Source organism: Rutidosis leptorrhynchoides, chromosome 1 (genome assembly GCF_046630445.1).
Source record: "Rutidosis leptorrhynchoides isolate AG116_Rl617_1_P2 chromosome 1, CSIRO_AGI_Rlap_v1, whole genome shotgun sequence".
In the NCBI taxonomy this organism is placed as follows: Eukaryota; Viridiplantae; Streptophyta; class Magnoliopsida; order Asterales; family Asteraceae; genus Rutidosis; species Rutidosis leptorrhynchoides.
In genome coordinates this window covers 631570642-631583243 of record NC_092333.1, presented here as the reverse complement: position 1 = coordinate 631583243, position 12602 = coordinate 631570642, and the positions used below count along the sequence as shown (strand labels likewise).

At 33.4% G+C, this 12602-nt stretch overlaps 1 protein-coding gene across 1 annotated transcript; it reads right to left on the bottom strand.

The window, feature by feature from the left end:
- Positions 1 to 4008: 4008 nt before the first annotated feature.
- Positions 4009 to 4867, bottom strand: LOC139848948 (uncharacterized). The gene is made up of 2 exons (XM_071838632.1): positions 4612 to 4867; positions 4009 to 4325 (listed from the first exon to the last, which is right to left on the bottom strand). Exons 1-2 carry the CDS (start codon positions 4865 to 4867, stop codon positions 4009 to 4011), a joined length of 573 nt encoding a protein of 190 aa, XP_071694733.1.
- Positions 4868 to 12602: the final 7735 nt, after the last annotated feature.

The window sequence follows — 12602 nt, the reverse complement described above, 5'->3', positions numbered from 1 at the left end:
AAAGTCGACAAAAGAGCTACGCTGACATTAAAAGAAAAGATATAGAATTTGAAATTGGAGAGATGGTCATGCTTAAAGTTGCACCTTGGAAAGGCGTTGTTCTATTTGGTAAACGAGGGAAATTAAATCCAAGGTATATTGGACCATTCAAGATTATTGATCGTGTCGGACCAGTAGCTTACCGACTAGAGTTACCTCAACAACTCGCGGCTGTACATAACACTTTCCACGTTTCGAATTTAAAGAAATGTTTTGCTAAAGAAGATCTCACTATTCCGTTAGATGAAATCCAAATCAACGAAAAACTTCAATTCATCGAAGAACCCGTCGAAATAATGGATCGTGAGGTTAAAAGACTTAAGCAAAACAAGATACCAATTGTTAAGGTTCGATGGAATGCTCGTAGAGGACCCGAGTTCACCTGGGAGCGTGAAGATCAGATGAAGAAGAAATACCCGCATCTATTTCCAGAAGATTCGTCAACACCTTCAACAGCTTAAAATTTCGGGACGAAATTTATTTAACGGGTAGGTACTGTAGTGACCCGAACTTTTCCATGTTTATATATATTAATTGAGATTGATATTTACATGATTAAATGTTTCCAACATGTTAAGCAATCAAACTTTTTAAGACTTGATTAATTGAAATATGTTTCATATAGACAATTGACCACCCAAGTTGACCGGTGATTCACGAACGTTAAAACTTGTAAAAACTATATGATGACATATATATGGTTATATATATAGTTAACATTATATTATGATAAGTAAACATATCATTAAGTATATTAACAATGAACTACATATGTAAAAACAAGACTACTAACTTAATGATTTTGAAACGAGACATATATGTAACGATTATCGTTGTAACGACATTTAATGTATATATATCATATTAAGAGATATTCGTACATCATAATATCATGATAATATAATAATTTAAAATCTCTTTTGATATTATAAACATTGGGTTAACAACATTTAACAAGATCGTTAACCTAAAGGTTTCAAAACAACATTTACATGTAACGACTAACGATGACTTAACGACTCAGTTAAAATGTATATACATGTAGTGTTTTAATATGTATTTATACACTTTTGAAAGACTTAAATACACTTATCAAAATACTTCTACTTAACAAAAATGCTTACAATTACATCCTCGTTCAGTTTCATCAACAATTCTACTCGTATGCACCCGTATTCGTACTCGTACAATACACAGCTTTTAGATGTATGTACTATTGGTATATACACTCCAATGATCAGCTCTTAGCAGCCCATGTGAGTCACCTAACACATGTGGGAACCATCATTTGGCAACTAGCATGAAATATCTCATAAAATTACAAAAATATGAGTAATCATTCATGACTTATTTACATGAAAACAAAATTACATATCCTTTATATCTAATCCATACACCAACGACCAAAAACACCTACAAACACTTTAATTCTTCAATTTTCTTCATCTAATTGATCTCTCTCAAGTTCTATCTTCAAGTTCTAAGTGTTCTTCATAAATTCCAAAAGTTCTAGTTTCATAAAATCAAGAATACTTTCAAGTTTGCTAGCTCACTTCCAATCTTGTAAGGTGATCATCCAACCTCAAGAAATCTTTGTTTCTTACAGTAGGTTATCATTCTAATACAAGGTAATAATCATATTCAAACTTTGGTTCAATTTCTATAACTATAACAATCTTATTTCAAGTGATGATCTTACTTGAACTTGTTTTCGTGTCATGATTCTGCTTCAAGAACTTCGAGCCATCCAAGGATCCATTGAAGCTAGATCCATTTTTCTCTTTTCCAGTAGGTTTATCCAAGGAAATTAAGGTAGTAATGATGTTCATAACATCATTCAATTCATACATATAAAGCTATCTTATTCGAAGGTTTAAACTTGTAATCACTAGAACATAGTTTAGTTAATTCTAAACTTGTTCGCAAACAAAAGTTAATCCTTATAACTTGACTTTTAAAATCAACTAAACACATGTTCTATATCTATATGATATGCTAACTTAATGATTTAAAACCTGGAAACACGAAAAACACCGTAAAACCGGATTTACGCCGTCGTAGTAACACCGCGGGCTGTTTTGGGTTAGTTAATTAAAAACTATGATAAACTTTGATTTAAAAGTTGTTATTCTGAGAAAATGATTTTTATTATGAACATGAAACTATATCCAAAAATTATGGTTAAACTCAAAGTGGAAGTATGTTTTCTAAAATGGTCATCTAGACGTCGTTCTTTCGACTGAAATGACTACCTTTACAAAAACGACTTGTAACTTATTTTTCCGACTATAAACCTATACTTTTTCTGTTTAGATTCATAAAATAGAGTTCAATATGAAACCATAGCAATTTGATTCACTCAAAACGGATTTAAAATGAAGAAGTTATGGGTAAAACAAGATTGGATAATTTTTCTCATTTTAGCTACGTGAAAATTGGTAACAAATCTATTCCAACCATAACTTAATCAACTTGTATTGTATATTATGTAATCTTGAGATACCATAGACATGTATACAATGTTTCGACCTATCATGTCGACACATCTATATATATTTCGGAACAACCATAGACACTCTATATGTGAATGTTGGAGTTAGCTATACAGGGTTGAGGTTGATTCCAAAATATATATAGTTTGAGTTGTGATCAATACTGAGATACGTATACACTGGGTCGTGGATTGATTCAAGATAATATTTATCGATTTATTTCTGTACATCTAACTGTGGACAACTAGTTATAGGTTACTAACGAGGACAGCTGACTTAATAAACTTAAAACATCAAAATATATTAAAAGTGTTGTAAATATATTTTGAACATACTTTGATATATATGTATATATTGTTATAGGTTCGTGAATCAACCAGTGGCCAAGTCTTACTTCCCGACGAAGTAAAAATCTGTGAAAGTGAGTTATAGTCCCACTTTTAAAATCTAATATTTTTGGGATGAGAATACATGCAGGTTTTATAAATGATTTACAAAATAGACACAAGTACGTGAAACTACATTCTATGGTTGAATTATCGAAATCGAATATGCCCCTTTTTATTAAGTCTGGTAATCTAAGAATTAGGGAACAGACACCCTAATTGACGCGAATCCTAAAGATAGATCTATTGGGCCTAACAAACCCCATCCAAAGTACCGGATGCTTTAGTACTTCGAAATTTATATCATATCCGAAGGGTGTCCCGGAATGATGGGGATATTCTTATATATGCATCTTGTTATTGTCGGTTACCAGGTGTTCACCATATGAATGATTTTTATCTCTATGTATGGGATGTGTATTGAAATATGAAATCTTGTGGTCTATTGTTACGATTTGATATATATAGGTTAAACCTATAACTCACCAACATTTTTGTTGACGTTTAAAGCATGTTTATTCTCAGGTGAATATTAAGAGCTTCCGCTGTTGCATACTAAAATAAGGACAAGATTGGAGTCCATGTTTGTATGATATTGTGTAAAAACTGCATTCAAGAAACTGAATTCGATGTAACATATTTGTATTGTAAACCATTATGTAATGGTCGTGTGTAAACAGGATATTTTAGATTATCATTATTTGATAATCTACGTAAAGCTTTTTAAACCTTTATTTATGAAATAAAGGTTATGGTTTGTTTTAAAAATGAATGCAGTCTTTGAAAAACGTCTCATATAGAGGTCAAAACCTCGCAACGAAATCAATTAATATGGAACGTTTTTAATCAATAAGAACGGGACATTTCATCGGACACCTCACCGAATCCAAATCTAGACCTCGTTTATCAAGTTCTACCCGATACGCAATTCTGCCTTTGCTCGCCCGCCAAATAAACAGCCCGACCATAGATGGAACCAAGCAATTTCGTTGTGTTTCCGGCAATGAGCTGTTTTGATTTCTTGAGTGATGAAGTACTAATGATGAAAGTAATTTTGTTGACCATCTACCACTCGTTGATAACCTCCATGCCTATGAATCTGTACCCTCGCTTTTAAAAACCGTACCAGCAACTTCCTCTTCTAATTTCCTGACTTCGCTGACCAATCTTCCTGTTAAGGTTCTCGACCAATTCCATGAAAATGTTAACTCGTTGTTTGACCTTTGTACCAAATCACTGACCCGCGCCTCTTTTTCTATAGCAATTCTGTAAAGCCTCGAAAACCTGTACTTCAACAAACTATTTCCACACCAAGACTCTTCCCAGAATAATGTGAGAGAACCACCGAATAAAAGTTTCTTGAGAGAAGTTGAGAAATCAATGCCTAAGGCATCGATCGCCCTGCCCACTTCCAAGATAGACTTCAAGTAGAGTTATTGCCTTTTGGTTCTGAGTTCGAAATAGGACATAACCCCCGTCCCTCCCGAAAATGCTTTTGATAATACGGACCCATAAAACGTTCCCATTGTTGTAAAATTTCCACCACCATTTTCCTAAGAGAGCTAATTTTTTTGCTTTTAAACATCCCACGTTTAAACCCCCCTAATTAAACGGTAACATAATTGACTCCCATTTGACCCATGATATTTTTTTTGAATTATTTGACCCGCCCCAAAAGAAATGACTTCTCGTACCTTCGAGTTTTTTGACGACGCAAGAAGGAGCACGGAATAGAGAGAAGAAATACAACGGAAGGCTGGACAGGACTGATTTTACTAAAGTTAACCGACCCCCAAAAGACATCGCACAAGTTTTCCAATCGGCCAATCTTTTGTTGAATTTACACACCACCGGGTCCCACTCTTTAACTCTCTTCATATTACCACCAATAGGTTGACCCAAATATGAGAACGAGAATTTTTCTAATTTACAACCGAGCCAATTAGCCATTGCATTAATCTCATTTTCATGAATATTCACACCAAGTATGCAACTCTTATTCACATTCACCTTGAGGCCTGATGTTTGTTCAAAGCATTTGAGCAACTTTAATAGATTTCGTAAGTTTCTCCTACTCCATTCCCCGAAAAAACCGTATCGTCGGCGTATTGAAGATGAGATAGTAAAGCATTATCCCGACGAATTTCTACCCCTTTGAACATTTCGGATTTGATTGCCCCTTTTATCATAAGTCCTTCAACCGCCATAATGAATAAGTATGGAGATAAAGGATCGCCTTGCCTCACGCCCTTTTCAAGTTTAAATTCTTTCGTGGGCGACCCGTTAACAAGCACCGATACTGATGCCGAAGATAAACACGCTTTCATCCACTTCACCCACCTTTCCCTGAACCCCATACACTTCATGATTTCGAACAAATAATCCCAATTAAGACTATCTAACGCCTTTTCGAAGTCCGCTTTGAAAATGAAACTTTTCTTTTTACGTCCTACTAAGTCATTTATTGATTCATTAGCCACGAGGATGCTGTTGAGAATATGTCTGCCTTGAATATACGCACTTTGCTCTTCACCAATAATCGACCCCAACACCTTTCTTAGCCTTAATGATAACGCTTTGGACAGAATTTTGTAGTAGCTCCCTATGAGCCTTATCGGACGATAATCGCCAAGGTTTAATGGATCCTTTTTATTAGGAAGCAAGGTGATAAATGAGTTGTTACACCCTTTAGAAATTTCCCCATGCTCCTAAAAATGGTGAATTGCTTTCATAAAATCTTCCTTGATAATCTCCCAAAACAATTTATAGAATTTGATATTGAACCCGTTCGGCCCCGGTGCCTTTGAGCACCCACAACTTTTGATGGCCGATAAAATTTCTACATCACTGAACGGGGCTTCCAGAAACTCAGCACTGACCTGATCCAATTTTTTGAAATCTGGCAACTCTACTACCGACAGTGTATGATTACTACGCTGGGAGAAGACATTTCGGAAATAATTGAACACTTCATCTTTAATCATTAATGGGTTCTCACACCACGAGCCATTTATGATCAGGCCCCGTTGTGACGCCCCGTACAAAATCAACGTGTATGGATCATCAACAACAGGATCATTAAAAAGGTCAAACACTATATGCTGTTTTAAAATAAGTTTGCATTCATAAGAAAAGGTGACATCATAACCAACGTCAAATGTTTAACATACGATAATGTTCCTCTACGAATAGAAGGCGATAATAATAGTACGTGACCCATAGGTCGTTACAAATTCATTGTTCAAAAGTAATAAAGTTTGAATGCAAATTAAATGTTTCATGCGAAGACATCTCTAATAAGCGCAGCGGGAGTCTACAAAGCATGGCAACTACAGCGGAAGCAACCAAACCTTAAGCACCTGAGAAAAACATGATTAAAACGTCAACACAAAAGTTGGTGAGCTATAGTTTAAGTATAACAGTAATGTAAGGTAGGCCACGAGATTCCAGTGTTTCAAAACAGTATGAAAAGTATATGTATAACCGTGGGCACTTGGTAACTAACTTAACGTAAATAACACCCCCTAAAAGTACACTTGGTGAGTGCGTAAGTTTACGAAGTATTAAACACCCGTTAAATGCTAGCGCTACTATCCCGAGTGGGGATGTCAAACCCTATGGATCCATATCTAAGATTCGCGTTCACCGGTTCAAAGACCAATGACTAAACGTTACCGAGCTAAGGGGAAAGTTTATGCCGTTGTATAACCCACACATATATAAAGTTAAGTACTTGTGCCTAGTATGTAAAACATAAAATGCGCATGTATTCTCAGTTCCCAAAATAGTTAAAGTAAAAAAGGGATGCTATAACTCACAGTTGAAAGTAGTAAAAGTCGATACGCGGGAATAGTAAGCAAGTGGTTGGTCCGAAAGGTCCTCAACCTAAGTCAAAAGTTACTAAGTCAGTAAATCATTCCCAAAGGTTTAAAAGTATATAAATTTGGTCTTAAGTATCATCATCATTCATCATTCATCAAAAAGTGTAAAGTAAGTTTCATTCAAGAATAGAGTTTGAAATAAAGGCTGACTTCGTTCAGTCGCCACGACCTCTATACAAACTGAAATGAGGTGAGACCAGTGGCCATGGATCCGTATATAAGTCCCCTAGAGGCTGACCATTTTCCAGAACCAAACTTGTCTTCGTTTGACTGTGGCAATGGTTTAAGTGCGAGTAGGTAAGAAATTTTAGCACAACGTTAAAAGGGTGTAGTGACTTTCGGATGGCCATAAATCCTAAACCGTGACTCGGATTAAGACAAGGTCTAAACGAAAAATCATCTACTCAAACCGAACTAGCTGGAAATCCACTTTTCCAGTAGCCCAGGTGAAATTCCCTGTTCATATACAATATAAACGATTCACAATAGTTGATTACATCGCGAGGTAATTGACCTCTATATGATACATTTTACAAACATTGCATTCGTTTTTAAAAGACAAACTTTCTATACATCGAAAGTTGATGGCAAGCATACTATTTCATAATACCTCCAACTATAATTGACTTAATAATAATCTTGATGAACTCGACGACTCGAATGCAACGTCTTTTGAAATATGTCATGAATGACTCCAAGTAATATCTCTAATATGAGCAAATGCACAGCGGAAGATTTCTTTCATACCTGAGAATAAATATGCTTTTAAGTGTCAACCAAAAGATTGGTGAGTTCATAGGTTTATCATAAAACAATAAAATTCGTCATTTTGATAGACCACCAGATTTAAATCATGCATGGTACAAATGGGCCCAAATCCTATACCCACCTGTAATGTACATGCGATATCTTTTAAATACAGTACACCATTCTCGTGTACGAAATCATCTTTCATAAATCTTACTAACCGTACAGATATCTTGTGCACAAAAAATAACATACACATAACCTGTGTATAAAATCATTCTCTCGATACATAACATTCACTTTTCATTGCTTTCATAGCTTGGCTTGGTAACCGACCTTAACATATAATGCGCATAATAATATCCCCAAAACAGAACATCTCGTCTGTATAATAATCATATAAACTTCGAAGTACTAAATATCACGCCCACTAGCCCTTCCGTCTAGTGAACATTCTGGGTGGGGGTGTTAAACCCGGTAGCTACCTTTAGGATTCGCGTTAATTAGGTGTGCACTAATTCTCAAAATTAATGATGTTCCCTAATTCTTAGGTTACCAAGAAATAATAATCAGGGGAAAAATATTCATATCAATTGTGGCAATTATCACGTCCACATAATTCAATGGTAGCAATTATCACGTCCACATAATTCATTCGAGGAATGTTTTGCTTGTGTCTATCTCGTCAAATATTTATAAAATCATTTCATGTATTCGCAGTTCAAAATGTATTTCAAAAGCATTTAATAAAGCAGTTGTAAAAGTAGCGCATGTATTCTCAATCCCAAAAATGTAAAGAGTAAAAGGGAATCAAATGAACTCCCTTAATGTATTTTGTAGTAAAAATACATATGACGATATTGAACAATGCAGGGTTGGCCTTGGATTCACGAACCTATATCATTTATATATATATATATATATATATATATATATATATATATATATATATATATATATATATATATATATATATATATATTAAAACATATAATCGTAATCGAACATGTTTATGTATTATTAGTATACTTATGTAATAAATTAATTTCTGTTGTTTGCAAAATAATATTTATAATAATATTAAAATAAGTATATCAATAGAAATGATAATTTTAATAATAATAATAATAATAATAATAGTACTTATTTTTAATAATAATAATAATAATGAAATAATGATATATTTATCAACTTTTTCATATTTGTATTATATTTACCTCATAATTATAATCATAACCCTATTCTTATTATCATAATCTTATTCATAGTGACATATATTTATGATCATATTTTACTTTCATTTTTATCATTATCCATATCTTCATATCTTGATATTTAGTTCATAATTAGAATCACATTCTTTTAGAGTATTTTTATTATGTAAGTGTTTATGTTTGTATACCTATTATAACTACAATTTACTACTAATGTTAATAATGTTAATAAGTTTAAATTTAACAATACTAATAATCACATTAGTAATAAAAATGTTAATATTAACAATAATACTTATGTCATTAATAATAATAATAATAATAATAATAATAATAATAATAATAATAATAATAATAATAATAATAATAAAAGAATAACTACCTTAGTGAAAAAGGCTTTCTGAAAAAAATAATGTCCAAGTCCGGGCTCAAACCCGAGACCTCACGCTAATCCGCAACAACACCCAGCCAACTGATCTAACTCGTTTTTCTGATTTAATTCGCTAACCAAACTATTTAAACCGTTCATATCTTTTTCCTTTTCTTCTTTAAAATCAAAACCCATATAACATTTACATCATCATAATCATTCACGGCTCTAAACATCATCATACGCGTATATTATTATTATCATTCGATCCAATATAAGCTGGATCTTGTTCCATCAACCCAAGGCAATGTACATCCCACTAGAAAACTGAATGTAGCAGTCCACTAATGGCCCAATTTGCAGCCCATTTACCGTTTAAATTGAATGGCTGGAACTTGTTTCCTGTCGATGGAAGAAAAAAGAAAACAGCGAAATAAATAAAAAATGGTCTTTGTCTTTACAGCTCATCATCCTAATTTATTATTTATTCTCATCTTCGTCGTGTAGTAACTCGATAGGAACAGTGTAATAGAAACCATCGAAGTAAAATAAATATAATGATGATGATTATGACGATTGATCGTGGTTGCACAGTAGGAGAAAACAACCACCGGTTAAATGATGTGTTTGTGTTCTTGGGTAAGTATAGTAATGATGGTGTATGGTTGTTTTGGTGGTTGTACTTAATGAAGAAAAAGATGAGGGTGTGGCGGTTCTCGGACATACAAGAAAAAAAAATGAATCACGATGAAAGCTTGCTGTTTGGATTCTGTTGCGAAAGTGAAAACAGAAATAATTTGGCAACATGCGGTGGTTGTTTGGTTTGCAAGTGGTGGTCGTGAGGTGGTAGTGTTGTGCTCATGATGGTAGGAAAAATCAAGGTGGTGGTTCGATTTGCAGAAATGCTAGAGAGACGAAAGGTGGTGGCGGTTTTTAAGTGAAGGGTGGTTGGTGATTCTTGTTCTTGGACCGGAACGGATATAGAAAATTGATAATGGTGACGATATGGGTGGTGAGGTCATTGGCGGTTTAAGTGTTCTTGTGGGTGTTGTCACGTAAAAATAAATATGGTGGAAGATGGTTGATATGGTCTCAGTTGCTAGACAGAAACAAACACGGTGGTTACGATAGAAGTTTGATCAGGCATGAAAGTGGTGATGAAGGTGGTTGTGGTGTTGTATTGAATCAAAAGAAAAGAAACAGAAAGTAGTTAGCAACCGCTGTATTCGATTTTCAAGCAACAAATGTGATCGAGATGCTGAGAGGTGATTCATGGGTGACGGCAGTTGTTTGGTTACTCACGTCCGAAAAGAGAAGAGAAAAGAGATATGTGTAGAGAGTGGTTTGTGATGGTGTATGTTTTATCTCTAACTTGCATTCATATATATGTATATCATATATGGTCAAGTAGAGAACACACACAATGAATCAGGATATTTCAATAAGCACAGTGAAACTTAATTGTATATATCCTACCGACAGTTTTCACGGACTGTGTATCGTGCACTATTTGAAATTAGTGGCGGATAAAAGTCTTCGAAAAAATCTCAAATTTTTACAGTAATTATATTTATTTATTTCGGTCATTATGGTATAAAATTCGATCCTTAATTTGTTAAATAAAAAGTACATCAACTGTCCCTCTCATTTATGGGTAAAATATAAAAAATGTTAAAATTAAATAATTAGATCCTAAATATATACTTTTAATAAGCCCATAACTTATATAACTCATTTTCGTATCACCATTTATTTTAAAATCATATAAGTTCGAATTAAACTTGTTTAATATCGATCGAAACATCAAACGAGTATTACAATTATTTAATATTTATTTTTAATATACTTTTATTTATATATAGATATGTTTTTAAATACTAAATATTATAATATCATATTTCATAACAACAACATTTAATATTTCAAATTATACCTCCAATTATTATTTATACATATACATACATATCTATTTACAAATAGTTGTTCGTGAATCGTCGGGCGCAGTCAAAGTGTAAATGAATCCATATAAATAGTTCAAAAATTTTGAGACTCGGTTTAATAGACTTTGCTTATCGTGTCAAAGTTATGAAATCGTATCGTGAGTTTGGTTCAAAATTAGTCGAAATTTTACGGGTCACTACAGTACCTACCCGTTAAAGAAATTTCGTCCCGAAATTTGAGTGAGGTCGTCATGGCTAACAATAAAAATGTTTTCATGACGAATATGAGTTGATAATTAGGGTTTTATCATTATTGATTAATATAGATAAAACGATTCGATCATGTGAAGCGTACGAGTGAAGCTATCACAAAAGAGTGAAAAGTTTCGTCTTAACTTTTGACGTAGTCATGGTGAATTTCCGAAATTCAAGGAATTTAAGAAAATCTTCTAATCAGAAAGAAAATGTAATAACACGATTTATTAGCTATCGTTGGAATTACGGAAGAACATAAATATCAAAGGAAATATTTCCATGATATGCTTAGAGCTTAAGTTGAATGAAAGAGTCGTGTAACATGACACATGATGACGGTATTGTCTGTGAATCATCACGTTCTAATAGAAATTCAGCATGACTTATTGTAATATTACTACGTTGGCCTGACATCATTATATTATACTAACTCATGCTTCAATTCCCAACACTTCTCCAAAAACCATTCATAATTCAAACTCGAATTTTAAAGAAATTTAGAAACTAAAATAGTTTCCTTTATGACGTAACACGGATAGCACGAAGAGATAGATAATTTTGAACAAAGATATTTATGAAGGTATCTTCAGAAATATCTAAGATATTTATAACGAAAGATACGATGATATCTTTAGAATTTAAAATATTTAAGATCAGAAGATGATGAAAAAATTTGTCCGCAAGGATTTAGAGTAAGGAGCAAGGTATTCGCTAAAGGTTTCATCAGCTTTTTTTTTTTCAAAACTCAGAAAACTGATTCATAGGCTAAAGTGCTTTTTAGAAATTCAGAATTGAAGTTTTGTAAATCCAGGAGATAGAATATATAAACTAAGGAGCAACGAGATTATTGGTACGTCTGTTGTTAATATTGCAAAATATAAAAGGTTTCCCAGTAACAATAACAATGGCAAACGTATATATCAAAGTTACAATGAGGTTGATTCGAACGAAAAGTCGAAGTTGACTTGCTGGAGCTGTGACAAAACTGGCTATCTCGAACAGGAGTTAGAAAGTTATTTTCGGTAATAATAACGCTAAGGGAATTAGCACAGCTACGTGTTAAACGTTTACTCAGTTTCTGAGAGTTTTTTAGGTGCATAACTATATGCATAAATCTTTTCTTCCGTAGATGAGATGCAGTTGGTTCATTCTCTCGATTGAGGTGTTTTCAAGAATTATGAAAGGTTTGAACGCAAATTGGAATCGTCAAGATACAAATGAGGTTTATGATGAACTCAAGTGGCAAACTTGAAGAATTGTTTAGTTTCATATGTTATA

What these genes read in the sequence shown, in the direction of transcription:
- LOC139848948 (XM_071838632.1), bottom strand. Translation starts at nt 4,867, where the DNA reads ATGGCTAATTGGCTCGGTTGTAAATTAGAAAAATTCTCGTTCTCATAT. An exon ending in CGTCGTCAAAAAACTCGAAG is followed by an intron (nt 4,326 to 4,611) that starts GTACGAGAAGTC and finishes CTATCTTGGAAG; the next exon opens with TGGGCAGGGCGATCGATGCC.